This window comes from Dermacentor albipictus, chromosome 7, assembly GCF_038994185.2.
Source record: "Dermacentor albipictus isolate Rhodes 1998 colony chromosome 7, USDA_Dalb.pri_finalv2, whole genome shotgun sequence".
NCBI lineage: Eukaryota > Metazoa > Arthropoda > Arachnida > Ixodida > Ixodidae > Dermacentor > Dermacentor albipictus.
Window position 1 is genome coordinate 35804183 of NC_091827.1, and position 14057 is coordinate 35818239.

A 14057-nucleotide genomic window follows, 5' to 3' on the forward strand; every position below is an offset into this window, starting at 1 on the left:
AGCAAGGCACTTATCTATGCGTTCTCATACAGATTTGTCTCTCCTGGCTTATTTGGCGCCGTTTCCGTAAATCTCCGTCTTCGTGTCTGTTACCGTACATCGCATCGAATTTACTGTTTCTGTTTCTCACGTTTTTCCACGACCTCCTTTGGTATATTTATGCTTTTAGTTACAGTGTACTGCATTACCGACTTCCTTGACCTTTTCCGTAATTCCGTGTCCGTGCTTTTGATGCACAGATGTTTGTGCACTTGAGCTGACCATTTCTTGTGATCCCTGTTCCTTCGCCTTTTTTCAAAACGAATCTTGCTCTGCGCTTCCCTAAGTACAAAAGAAGCCGAACCCGAGCCACCTTGCACTGCTTTTTTTTTGTAGGTGGGGATTTACCGTAGACCCCCAAATTCAGTCGGCCCACCACCGTCTGTTTAATCTTCAACACCGGCAAGATTTCTGATTACAGCACAGGATTCCTTTTGCGAACGTTAGCTCTGGCACGGTTACTTTTTTCCGAATTCCCCGGATCACCTCCTGTTTTTTGTAGCGTCACAGCACTCTATGTTTTGTTATTGCTGCATTCCGCTACCCTTTCATATATTTTTATTTTTGGTAAATGCTTGAGTAGGCCTTTCATTCATTTATGTATACACCGAGCTATACATATTGCTTGACTATACGTTGAGCTGGTGCCACGTTATCACTTGTCTCTTTATCAAAGTTCATAATCCCCGATTTATCTGCGTTAACATCAGGCCTAGATTCGTCGCTGCACTGTCACTCATATTAGCAAGTTTCTGTAAATAACTCGCATTGCTCGCTGGTAGCACTACGTCCTCCGAATGCATCAGCCCAGCCACATCCTGCTCCACCTTTAGCCCATCATGGATGTGAGAGATCAAAATCTAATTTACTAATTTCCAGTCGTATTCCTACGCCCGTGGCATGAATCGTGAACAATATTGGAGACAGATGAGACCCTTGCATCAGTGCTTAGTGAGTTGCCGCAACGTGATTGTATTTCCGGCCTTCCTTTACAATTTGTAATCCTTTGTCTCTAGGTATGTACCTCAACAGCTCCACGAAATCGTCGTCCATGTCCTCTTGTTTTCTGCGATACATTTTGGTCTCTAAGGCTTCTCTGTTCCTGCACCTGTTTGGGGCTGTACTACGCTTTCTTTCTTGTCCAAGTTATCCCTAATGACATCTTTGATGTACGGCAGCTCGTGGTCTCCATCGCAGACGTTACAGTTTGGCTCCCTTATAACTATTAGAAAATTTTTACTTGAAGCTGCGGATGACCGTCCATGGTTCCAGAATCTTTTTGGTGCGCCTGTATTTTCTTTCTTTTCGATATATATATACGCACACGAGAAGAAAGGAGGTTACTGAGGGGCCCCAGTTTTATTAGTCCAATCATGGGGAGCCAACAAACATTGACACACCAAGGACAACATAGGGAAAACTACTTGTGCTTAATAAGTGAAATAAACGATAAATTACTGGAAAAGGTGGGGAACGATCCCACAACCTTTGCATAAGGTTGTGTGATCGCTCCCCACCTGCGGGGTAGTTAAATTCTTTCATGAATCAAAGACGAACATAAGAGCCAGGGGGTACACCTACGTGGGTGCGTGGTGGAACAAGTTTCTGTGGAAGGCAGTGTTGTGCCTTTCTTCTGTACAGGAAACCTTGAAGCGCATTTAGGTTACGGCAGAAATACTCCTCTCTCAATGTATTTCCAAGACACCAAAATATTATGAAAATTGTTTAAGATAGCGTAACTTGAGTACAGTATTTTAGTTACGTACAAGTCTGACCGACCTGCTCGCTAATTTATCCCGTCACCCACAAAAGCGATGTTGCTGTTGCAACCGTGCATTCAAGTTAGCGTTGTGATTCAATGCATAAAAGAACGTTTTGTTAAAAGGTGAGTGGACCAACCGTGCATTTTTGTGGTGACATTATTGGCTGATATCTCCAAGCTGGTGTCATTCTCCAAATCAAATCGAGTTAGACACGTCACGAAGACGCAACCGCTACAATTTGTAAAGTGCCACATGTGCCGTAAATCAAGAAGTTAATTCGCGACTGCCTGTTACTTAGTTGAATGTGTTTTTCGATTTCGCGTGCTAGTAATGCCCACTTTTCTCAATAACCTTGTTGAAGGTCTAGAATTGCGTCAAGAGCATCAGCCGATTTTTAAGGTGTCTGCAAAACTGAAAAAAATTGTAAGCCAATATAGGCGCAGCTTCTGCGTCATTCTTATACTCTGTCAGAGAAGCATTTGTATGACGACACATTCTTGCCCTTGTGACCCGTAGAAGACGGACAAGATGACTTCGGCAACAGCGGCGTTGGCGGTGGTGGCGGAGGTGGCGGTGGTGGCGGTGGTGGCGGTGGTGGCGGTAGCAGCCTCCCTCCTCCGGTACCAGTCATTATAGAAGCTAAAACGCCAGCCTCGACGACCTCTCCTCCATTAGTAGTACCAGGAAGTGTACCGGGAGGACCGGTACCTCCATCTGGGGGACCGGTTCCGCAAGAGGGACCAGCTCCCCAATCTGGGGGGCCAGGTGCGCCCCAAGGGGGACCAGCGCCGCCATCTGGGGGACCGGGTTCGCCACAAGGGGGACCAGCGCCGCCATCTGGGGGCCCTGTTCCGTCATCTGGGGGACCTCTATCTCCACCTGGGCGACCAGTACCTCCACCTGCAAGACCACTTCCTCCACCGGTAGGACCAACTCCCTCACCAACGCGACCATCTCCTCCACCGGCGCCACCGAGTGAGCACTTGATTCATTTTTTTTCCGCGTTCATAAATTTTTGATCACGGCAGACACATGGTGCAATTAACGGTACGATTCGTCGACTGTACACGTCATCGGACGAAGGGATTCAGCCGGTGTACGAAGATGCGGAGCACTCGTACAGGCATACGACCACTCTTGTCCAGTATCCCCGCAGGCACATTTCGCGCCGCACTATGCCTGCGCATATACTTTTCTTCCGTCGAAAACTACAAACCAATCAACTGCGCGCAACGCTCCTTCGCTGCGGTACAAACCGCATCACTGAAGCGCGTGCATGCTTGCCATTGGCAGACACACGGGTACCACGCAGCGACGAGCGGGCCGCGTTTTGCGAGCGTCGTTGACAGCCACTGATTCTAACACTGTAGTTAATAAGACTAGCTCGATGGCCGTCGGACCCGCAGTAGACGTCGCTAAGTCCCTTGCCGCAGCTCGTCATGTGAAACTCGTCTTACAAACTTCTTTTAGAGGCGGCGAAGCAAACATAATTATGAGTCTGATATAGCGCTGGAAGTATACTAAGCTTGGCTATCCTCCTGAGACCTCTTGTACAATAATTTCACATTGAGGTCAGTCCTTTATAAAACTAAATCTGAACTAATTTCGTAGTCGTATCGCTGACGACAAGAACTGGCTCGGATGGGACAGCAAGCATAGCATATTGGTGTTCTCGAAAGCATTGCTGACATTCGTGGGTGAAAGCACTGGTGACATCACGTACACTTCCTAACATCGCCAAATAGACGAGCCCTCTGTGACGTAACTGAAGATACAACCCTCGATAAACCAAAACTTACGACACCGCATATATGAAGTCGAACGCATGGAAAACTGTGTGCAAGTGGTTTATAGATATCACTGCCAACAGCTTCTGAAGTAGTTGGCACTGTTTCGATTGAGACCACTGAGTCATCACCAACTACGTCAAAATTGGTAGGCTCGCGAAATGCGTTTCCAATACTCTGAGAGGAGCTGAAAATCCAGGATGCAACGTCACTTTTCCAATCCACCGCACAATGTAACACTCTTATTTTTTTTTTAGTTTGGCAAAGAAAATCTGTTTCTGTGACAACATACATGAGAAGACCGTTTGTACATGTAAGAAGACATACTGTTATCTTCATATAACCCTGGCCTTCAAACAAAAAAAAAACACTTCTTGTTTCACGTTCGTAACATATTAGTTGGTAACAACAAGCTGACTTGATTAGCAATTATATTCTGGCGGTGTCTTCGGCTACCTTCACACATGGTATCGGACGAGGCGAAAGCGGCAAAAACTTCACAATATCCGGCCGCTTAGACGGCAAAACGAGCGGAAAACCAGGCGGTCAGTCGGATCGTTCTCGGACCGATTTTTTGGCCATGGGGAAGCGGAAAGCCGGTCGGCGTCACCGGATGCTGTGTTGTTGTGTGAAATGGTAGCTTTCAGTAACTCATAAGTCAATGAATTAACACACTGCTTGAAGTGGTGTGATGAACAGCGCCACCACGCGGACAAACTTACGAAGGCTAGATGGATGTGGGCGAAAGCGGCCGTGGTTTGCGCTGCAGTGGCGAAACGAATGTGAACATCTTGGACCCGCGCGGAAAAGATTTTCCGCCCGCTTTGGCCTTTCCGCCCGCTCTCCGCTTCCCAAGTGTGAACGTTGCCTTCCGGTTTCACGAGGATGTGATGAAGCGTCCGAAGAGTCAGGCATACCAAACGAATAGGAGCTGTGTCCAAATCCTCGCTCCACCGATGGTTGCCTCGGATCTCGGAGGCATGCTTTCTCTCGCTGCATTCGCCGCAAGCGACGCGGGAGCCGAAAACACGTCGTTGACGTCATGCTTCGGATACGTCCAGTAACACCGGACGTAGTGGCATGTTGTTGGGTTTCGGGAAGGTTTGATAGCTCCCTTTAGTACTGGAATGTGCGTTTTGGTCTTACAATAGTACAGAAAGATGATCTTGATCGATTTCGCAGAAAGATATTGTAATGTGAGGATTGTTCAGTGTGGCACTTGGTCAATGTTACTTGTCTGGTTTCTAAGGAAAAAAAAAAGAGCTGCCAAGTTGCCTTTGTCTGCGTTTTGGATGCGTTCTTGAGGGATTAACAGAAGCCAGACTCTTAGGCCACGTTTTGTCGTATTGCAGACGACGGAAGTTAGAGCCGCCATGTTTTAATCATCGCAGAGTGCCAGGGGCGTGCGGGAACGCAAATTCAAAGTTCGTTTTCGCGACTAGCCAGGCATGTAAGCCTATGCCAAGTGTCATACCGAACGATCCAGGCCGTCAAATGCCATATATACAGAAATTTAGGCAGCAACATAAATTTTTTAAGGGCGAAAAGATTTTTTTTTCAGCGGTTTTAAGAGAAACACGCAATTCCCTGTATACAGCGTATTTGGTGTATGAGATACTCTGATAAGCACATATCAGCGAACACAATTAGTTTTGTCGACGCCGTCGGTAGTGAAGAACAAATATCCTAGCCACACTGGCCACTTCGCTTAGATCGTTGTTGCGCTGACTGCCTGCACTTCGACATGTCTTCGTACCGTTGCTTTCGATCATGTCGCTGACGTGGTTACTGGCCGCCACTTTCGAGAAGAGGCATATATATTCGACATCATATTGTTCTGACATACCAGCAGACTGTTCTTTATTGTGCAGAAATTTTAAAAATTTGCCCATGGCAGCTAGCACAGTCGCCAAATCTTGAAATGCATTTGTATAAGAGCCAGATATTACTTGCGCAACACATCCAAATGAAGAATTGCCTAATTATTCCGACAGACGATAGCCGATCCCACAAACGGATGACCTGTCGTACCGTGCGTAACTCGTTCCACTAAGGTTCCACTAAGCACGTTTAACGTGTCTCCAAAAAAAAGAAGAAAATGTTTTACTCATTCAGCCGAACCTGCGCAGAACCTGGGTAAGAGCGTCTACGGAGGTGTTTTTACGACTCAGCGCGCAATCGTACGGAAGACCTGTCGCACGTACACCGACAGCCGCCTCTAACATGTCTTCGACAGATTCCAACGGCCAAGAACAAGGTTCCGGTGTGGGCATTATTCAACTGACTCGCGCGTCGGATCCGACTCGATGCTCAGTCAGAACTTGCAGGGAAAAAAATTTCTTTGATTAGCTGTTGTCGGTACGACATCTCGTACGCCCGCGGATCCCACTCCGCTGTCGTGCTTATGCGCTTCCTACTTGACAAGCGAGCCAGAAAACCGTCCGATCCGCAGAGTACGATGAGTTGGAAACGATGTCTGCTTCTGTAGTACTGGAACATTCGATAACATAAATTCGGCAGCTGCACTAAGGGCTGCCTACGTGAGGGAATGCGAAAGCATTATACAGTCCCTCTGGGGAAATCTTTTTTGCTTCACGCGTTCCTTATAGGCGCAATCTCTCGCCTTCGTTCTAACGAAGGCGAGAGAGACATTCGGCCTCGGTAGCGCCAAATCGAAATGCGCCCTGTCTTAACGAGCCCGCTTGCTCACGATGAGTTCATAGCTCGAAGGGCCACTCAGCGGCGTTCAATCGGGCATTAATGGTTTTTTTTTATTTGATACACACATGACGTGGCGCCATTTGCTCACCATTCGCTACGCCTTCACGTGACCAATGACGCATGAACTCGGCACACGTTTCGTCAACCAGAACCGTGCAGTCGCACGGACACTTTTTGGCACTGTCTTTCAGTCACGCCGACATATTTTCGCTCAATGGGGCAAATAACGCTTTCGCATTAAATAATGGATTTAGGTTGTTCGTTACGACTGAGTCGTGTACGGTGAATTGCCTGACGCATTTCGCGCTCAACGCGTGTACATTGCAAAGAAAGGGTAAGGCGTGCAGACACGGACACAAGAGAAGTGGACAACGCGAACGCCGCATTCGGGTTGTCCACTTCTCCTCTGTCCGTGTCCGCACGTCTTATCCATTCTTTGCATTGTGAATCCCCACCAACGAGCTCAACTTTCTGTCGTTCTAAGCGTGTACCTTACCTCGTTCACAATGGCTCGGTTTTGACGACACGCGACACAATGTGATTTTTCCCGCCCGCAGCGACCGCGAAGCCGAAGCCGACACCGACACCGACGACGACACCGACGACGACACCGACGACGACACCGACGACGACACCGACGACGACGACGCAGCTGCCGAAATGTAAGCAATAGTCGCCGCCACGTTCGATAAATAGAAATGCGTGGATAAACTTTTCTTCTTGTAGGTCTAAAGCGCCCGAAATGACTCGTTCACACTGAGGCGACCGTCGTTCGGAGGGGCGCGGATCCTAATGCCGCACCGATCGGTGTTATATGTAGCGATTTCCGCCGCTCCTGCCCCCACCCGAGTCTCTCGTCGCGTGGACCAATGAGAACTGGACTCAGCGACTGATTCATGCCTTGCGAGTTACGTAGCCAGGAATTTCCTTGTTTCTTTATTTTGTTTATTTTCATTTATTTATTTCTAGCGGGAGAAAAGAGAGGGAAGTGCTTGTTGTCACACGTCGGTATTCTCAGGGATAACGTTAAGAGACAGAAGAGAGCGGTGTGGATCAGAGAACAAACGGCGACAGCGAAAAATTCAGGTTCAACATTGAAAGAACAAGTGGAGCTGCAGGGAGGCATGTTATGCGCAAGACAGGCAACTGGAGGGCCAGTAGTTTTACAGAATGGGTTCCAGGGGAAGGGAAGCGCAGTCGGTGATGGAAAAAAATTAGGTGGGGTGATGAAATTGGGAGATTTGCAGGCGCAAACTGGAATCACCTACCGCAAGGCTAGGGTAATTGGAGATCGCTGGGAGAGGTATTCGTCTACAGCCCCCCGCCAGTGGGCATAAATATAGGCTGCTACTCCTGATGATGATGATCCCTGCTACATGTAAAATTGGACTGATCACTTTCGTACCCGGTGTGCATTGCCCTGGTTACGACGCGCCATGCTTCGCCTGGCGCCACTCCGCAAATCATTGATCGCGTTTGATCTCGTCTTCTCACAATCTGTCTCGAAAGGCCGCGTCAGCTGGCGCGCAAGTGAAGAAGTTCACGGAGGCTTCGAGAATATTGCTCGGTTCTGTACGGCAAGCGCCACGCCAAGCACAAGCACAATGCCGAGAAATACGACCTCGCGCGAAAAGTTATGAAAGCGCGAACGTTACGCTAGCGCAGGACAGTGTAGGGGGACGTGTTAGGGAGGGTGGGAATGGGGCTGGCCGTGGCTGGAAAGGGGGAGTGCAAGATAAAGCTCATGCTTGGCAGATTACGCTAGTAGTAAAATAAGACGTGCTTTTTTGTTCTTCTTTTTCTACCTTTCGCGGTGTTTCGCGGTGTTCACGAAATGCGAGTGATATGAACGACGCGGTATTTCGGCGGAAACAGATTCCGCGCCGCTATAGAGGCGCCGGCGGTCCCAGTGTGAACGAGACACAAGTTCAAGCCTGAAGAAGAAGATAGCCTGCATGTATGGGGTCAAGGTAAATTTGGAAGCACAAAAAGCGTTCGCACAATGATTAACGTTCGGCCTTGCCCCGAACGCTAAGTGACCCGGGGTCAGAAATGGCTGGACTCGGTTCTTTCATGAGAACTCTGCTTCGTTGACCTGCCACCGATTTGACCGGTGTGTTCTGCTCATACGAGCAGCTTTTAGCGCTCGAATAAATTTGCAGATGCAAGTGCTGAGAGTAACTGGAACAAATGTACCGACTGCTTATTTTTCTCTATCACTGTGCTTGCACGTAACATTTAGCATTACGAAATGCACGTAATTAATGTCGACGTTCACTTACCCTGTTATCCTGTTTGGCTCAAAATATGGTCGCCTATTCTATCGATGGTCACCTTAGAGACTATTGTTGACACGTATCATTTCTTTATTGATAAATCTTGCGGTGCTATCCCAAGAAGACAACTGTAGGCAGTGTGACGTAGAAATAGAGAACACAGTCTGTCGCGGCAGTAACCCTATAGGTCATGTTTACTGAAGCATTAGGTAAACGCCTTGGTTATGAAGTAAAAAAGCCCCGTATGCTGTTATAAATGTATTTTTCTGCATTGTTGGTAGTTGCACTGATCATCTCAAAAAGTGCATCTGAATGGGCCCTCCAGTTGCCGTCGCTTAAACTAAAGGGAGAGAAAATAACCGCTCGAGCTATACTAGTAAATAACATTTTGCAATAGCAAGAAAACCACTATTTCCATGGTGCCAAGCTTGGCAAGCCTGAACACGCACATAGGTCAGGAAATTTTCTACATTTACCTTTCGGTCATCTGTAAAACTTAACCGCAGTGCACCAGTCTAAATTAAAGGCAGCATTTTAAGGTAAATGAAATTTCAGAAGGCCGCCCGAATTTCGACTACGGATCATCCCTCCTAATTACATGGCTTATTTACGACACTTAATCGTAACGTCGTCATTTATGCGTTATAGCAATGGTCTGTTTGGCCAGGATTAAAACACTGATACACCGCAGCAGCATATAGTTAGGAATAAGTGCCTCAAACCCGCGTGTTATCAGAAGGGCGCGTGCCCTCGCGTCGTTGCTAGCTGAAAATTTTTGAAATTTGGGCGACGTTTTGAAATATACTCGTATTGTCAAAATGCCACGCCATGAAATTCGGCAGATGCCTGCAGGGTAAATGTCCAAAACACTCCTCGGTGTGAAAACCAAAGACTGGTGGCGACGGTCACTGTTAAGTTCCCGCACCATGCTAGTCGCCACGTCATGGATTTCGGACAGCGTCTGCTTAGGCTTAGTTAAATTCTTTATGGGCTTTAATATACGTTGCAGTGTGCTCTAAAAAGGGGCCTGAATACACAACAGCAAAAGTTCCATGAACGTTTGCTGAACCACAGCGGGCCGAATTCGTTTCGACAAGGAATTCGAAAAATTGAAGATAGGCTGCCATTTCCTCTTCTAATATAACCAACCTCATTACCACTAAGCTAACGAAAATGGAATTTGGGAAAGAACACTTCGGATTATAATACAATCTAAAGAACCCCGTGTGGTCAGTAATCATCCGTTGTGTCCCACAATAACACGTGCCCCGTAATCATAATGCGATTTTGGCGCTTAATATCTCAGAACCTCTCTTTTTTTTTTTTTACCCAGACCGGGAGCTTCTGTGTACAGTGGGCGACAGCGCATTCATAAAGTCCATGTACCCTCCAGACAGGATGTGTGCGTACTTGTACTACACACACGTGATCATCGACGGGAACGAAATATACGCCGCCAAAATGGAGGAAAGCTGGTGGCGTTACAAGTACATGGCTTTGTCATACCGCCACGTCAAGATGGGAGTCTCCTTCGACCACAGGTGAGGAGCATGTGCTTTGAAAGGCTGCTAATGCTACGAGTAACCTTCCGCTTCAATCGCTGTTGGCGCAGACTACGCCTAACACCTTGAACCGGATGATGACGATGATGATGCCACCACGCACTGGACCACGACCTCGTACCAGAAGAGGGCGCTGATTACAATTATGAGGCCTAAAGTTATCTAGGGGAGGCTTGCATGATGCGGTTGTGATAACGCAGACTACGCCTACCACTCTGAAGAGAATCGATCGTGGTGATGATGCGATTATTGCGACGACGAATGGAGATGCAGGCTACGAGTAACAGCGTGGAAACCAGAGGCAGGAGCGATGGTGAGAAAGGCTTCAGCTGCCACGTTAAAACCGATTGAAGGGCGATGACGACTAAGCCTAAGGCTGAGCTAGGTTTCAGGTTGACGATGATTACGATGATGATGACGACGACGACGACGAACATATTGCTTTTCCTTTCGGTTCATGGTGTTAGGCGTGCTTTGCATTAGTCACAACTGCAGCAGCTGCAAATTGATCGTACACACGCTGCGTTTAGAGGCTGGATCGTTCGCATTGCCTCGGGTATCTTTTTTTTTTAGTTATCGAGCGAGCCTGAGGTTTAGCCCGCAGGACTCGGTCATCGATGTACAGCATTCCATGTAGGTAGCCCGATGATCTCGGCAATGACCCAGTGATAGAGCGTCCGTGTTGTACATCGGAAGTACGGTGCTAATATCGCAAAGCCGCCGGAAACACGCAGTTTCTTTTTTACCTTTTATTGGGTAGAGATGCCCCCTTCCAATCCCACTCCATCCTTTTGTTCGGCTACTTGAGGGGATTCGCATCGCCACAAAAAAGAAAAATGCGGGGGGAGTAGGTCTGTGTGGTTGTGTGCGCGATCTCTGGGTGGGCCCTTGTCCCACCACACGGCCTTGGTGGCAAGCATTTCCACGCGGCTGTGACGTGCAGACTTATGCCCCCGTCACACGGGCACCCGCGAACTCCATTGAACTTCTTCGTCTTTACACCAATGGAGTTGCGCTCCGTGTCACACGGTCTCGATCCATTGCGCCAAGGAAGTAAAATGGAGATTTAGGCCGAAGGGAGTTGGGCAATGACCATTATGGATGGATGGAGTACTCTCGTTCCTAGGTAGCTACAGTTCCGCAGAAAACCATGCTTGTAAATCGTCGTAACTGGTTCATTTAGAAATTTGAGCATTATTTCGTTTTGCCTTGGAGTGTGTGCCACCTATTGGAAGTTTTCATTTCTTTTTAAGGGCATCGGTGCCTGTACCCTCTACACGAATACTTCGCCAAGCCGCATCGGGAAACGTCGTTCCGCCGTTTCGTTTGCTTTTATACGCACGCGAGCCGCATGTGTCGTTCTAACCGAGTTTCGTCACTCATCTAGAAGCAGTTGAGTTCATCGCGAACACACAGACACGCACGATTACACAGCGGAATCCCAACTCGAAGCGCAGCTGCCCAACAACGTGACCCGCACTGCCCACGCACGAAAGCAAGAGCGCAGTGTGGCCAGCATCGCTTGCAACTTCGCTATGCTTGGAAAACAAGTCTTGCCTTAACGTACCGCACAGTTTCTCGCTGTGATTTTGTATTAATACGTACTGTTTTGAGAAAATAACCTATATTAATTACTTTAACAGCGACCGTTTATGTGAAGAGTTGCACGAGGACATAAGCGCAGCAGCGCCGTTTTTACCCCGTGCGGCGTCCGTCGAAAGCTCGCACTGTGCCTTGTATCACGGCCGACACTCCACTGCCGTCAATTTTCGTTAGGGAGTTTCACGCTCAGCGGAGTTCGTGGGTGCCCGTATGACAGGGGTATTAGAGCTGTCGCAGGGCGCCCGCCGGTAAAATAAATACAAGCGCCCTCACAACCAGGGAGGTGGTCGACCGTTACGGGACCTGAACGCTCGGATCTAAATGGGGTGTTTTTGCCCAGCCGAAAGCATTCCCACCTCAGAGCTGCATTGGGAAACCACGTGCGATGTAGCCTGTGTGGGAACGACCCACACGACCTCGACACGACTCTGCGTGGCACCTTTTTTTTTCTTGTATTTCACGCACTTCCTTTAAGGCGTCGCAAAGAAAACTTATATGTAGCACGTATTGAGTACCAGAAAGCTGGATGAGGAATTTTTCCGGATCTTCTACAATTATATCGACGACAATTTCCTCCGACTGTTACATTTGACATGTCGAAAAATTAAAAGTAACTAATTAGGTAACTAGGCGGAATACAAAGAATAGCCTGACTTCCACAGCGCGACGGCGAACGGCGTTACATTGCTTTCCTCCACATACGGGGCACTTAACATATTATAAAATTCTTGCATTAGTTAGGTGGAACACATGGTATGCCCGTTGTTCTACAAAACGAGCCCCCCTTTCGTCGGTTTTCCTTCCTCGAGAAACCATAAGAGAAAATAATATTTGACACTATTGAGTATTTAATCCTCGAACTGAATATGCATCCAGTATGAAATTTCATTAGATTCCTATTACATATTTTAAATGTTAGCACGATCCTCATAAAGGGGTGCGAGAATAAAGCCTTTAAGATACACCATGTAGAGGTCAAGAGAGCGAGATCGGTAGAACACGCTGCCTCCGCATTTAAAAGGGAATGCTCGTACCATCATCTCCATCAGGCGACACGGCGAATGCATCGCAAACAACGTTCCATGAGCTCTCATACCGTAATTTTTGACATTCCATCGTCCATGCGGCCTTCGGTTGCTTCCGCGCCGCCACCCCGTGATCCGTCTTGCTTCCGTTTCAGGTACATCACCGCGGCCAAGATAAAAAATGCCGCCGGTGCTTTGGCCAAGCTGTCCAATGAGAAAATTCGGCACTTCGCTGTGCTCAATGTCCTCACGAAGTCCGGTGACATTGTCAAAGAAGTGGAGTCCATGCGACCGGTTTTTGACGTGAGTAATCGCTGCGCAAATCTAAATTCCGTCGGCTTCTGCCCTCAGTTAACGATGCCACGTACGGGGGCCCGTCGGTTCTCTACGCGCCACCGAGTGCGTCCGATGCGCCCCGCGCATTTCCGCGGCATTACGCATAATCGCAGTTGTACCTCGCAAACTTGTACCGCTGCTGCTCTGTGCAGACACACACTGGCACAGAGCGATAGGAATAACGCCTTAACCAGAATGAAGAAGCTTGCGGTGCATCTTTGGCGTTGACGCGCCTGCCGGGCGTCAGGGGACGTTGGCTGACCACGTGCAGAACCTTGCGACGCCGAGCGCGACGCTCCGTGCAGAGTGGAGACAACCTGGGCGTCTACTGCGGCGTCGGGCACGTGAATGGGGGATACACACGAGTGCCGCACACTACACACACACACTACGGCGTCCGCCATTCGCGCGCCCAACGCCATTGTAGAAAGCGCGGTTGTGTCAACTCTGGCGTGGAGAATATCGACCCACCCTAGCCCGTGCCGTACCACAGCGCCTGCACCCGTACGAGAAAGCCGGCCGACGCCGAAAATCCGTCGCAAACTTGTTCCTTGTCACTGGATCTTACGAGGAGGCGAAAGGTCTCGGCTTTGGCAGCTTCGATGCATTGTGGCAGCGTACGGTGATGTAGATGTGGCATGAAGAATGGTCACTTGTGCCGCGAATCCATAGCGATGCCTTTTGTCGGCGCTAGGGTTGCACAACACCCTCAGCGAACTGTCAGAAGCCCTTAACGTCTCGCAACAACAGAGACTTGCGCGGACTCGCACGGGCCGGCAGGTCCTAGAAACCTTGGGGTTCCCAGAAATAACAACACGAACCCAAGAAACCTGTTACATACCTCGTCACGTTCAGGACAGGTTTCACGTTGCCCCGATACCGCGCAACATGGACGCTAACCTACACTCCGGCAGGAGGAGAGCAAGGGCCCAGTACATGGAGAAAG

The 14057-nt window shown here is 48.7% G+C and overlaps 1 protein-coding gene across 1 annotated transcript in view; it reads left to right on the forward strand.

Moving 5' to 3' along the window:
- LOC135905704 (uncharacterized) overlaps positions 1-14057 on the forward strand; it is a 59439-nt gene that overhangs the window by 11617 nt on the left and 33765 nt on the right. Inside the window, exons 4-7 of the mRNA XM_065436684.2 lie at positions 2319-2777; positions 6868-6972; positions 9920-10127; positions 12931-13078. Of these exons, the coding sequence (XP_065292756.1) occupies positions 2319-2777; positions 6868-6972; positions 9920-10127; positions 12931-13078 (920 nt within the window). The remainder of the gene's footprint in view (positions 1-2318; positions 2778-6867; positions 6973-9919; positions 10128-12930; positions 13079-14057) is intronic.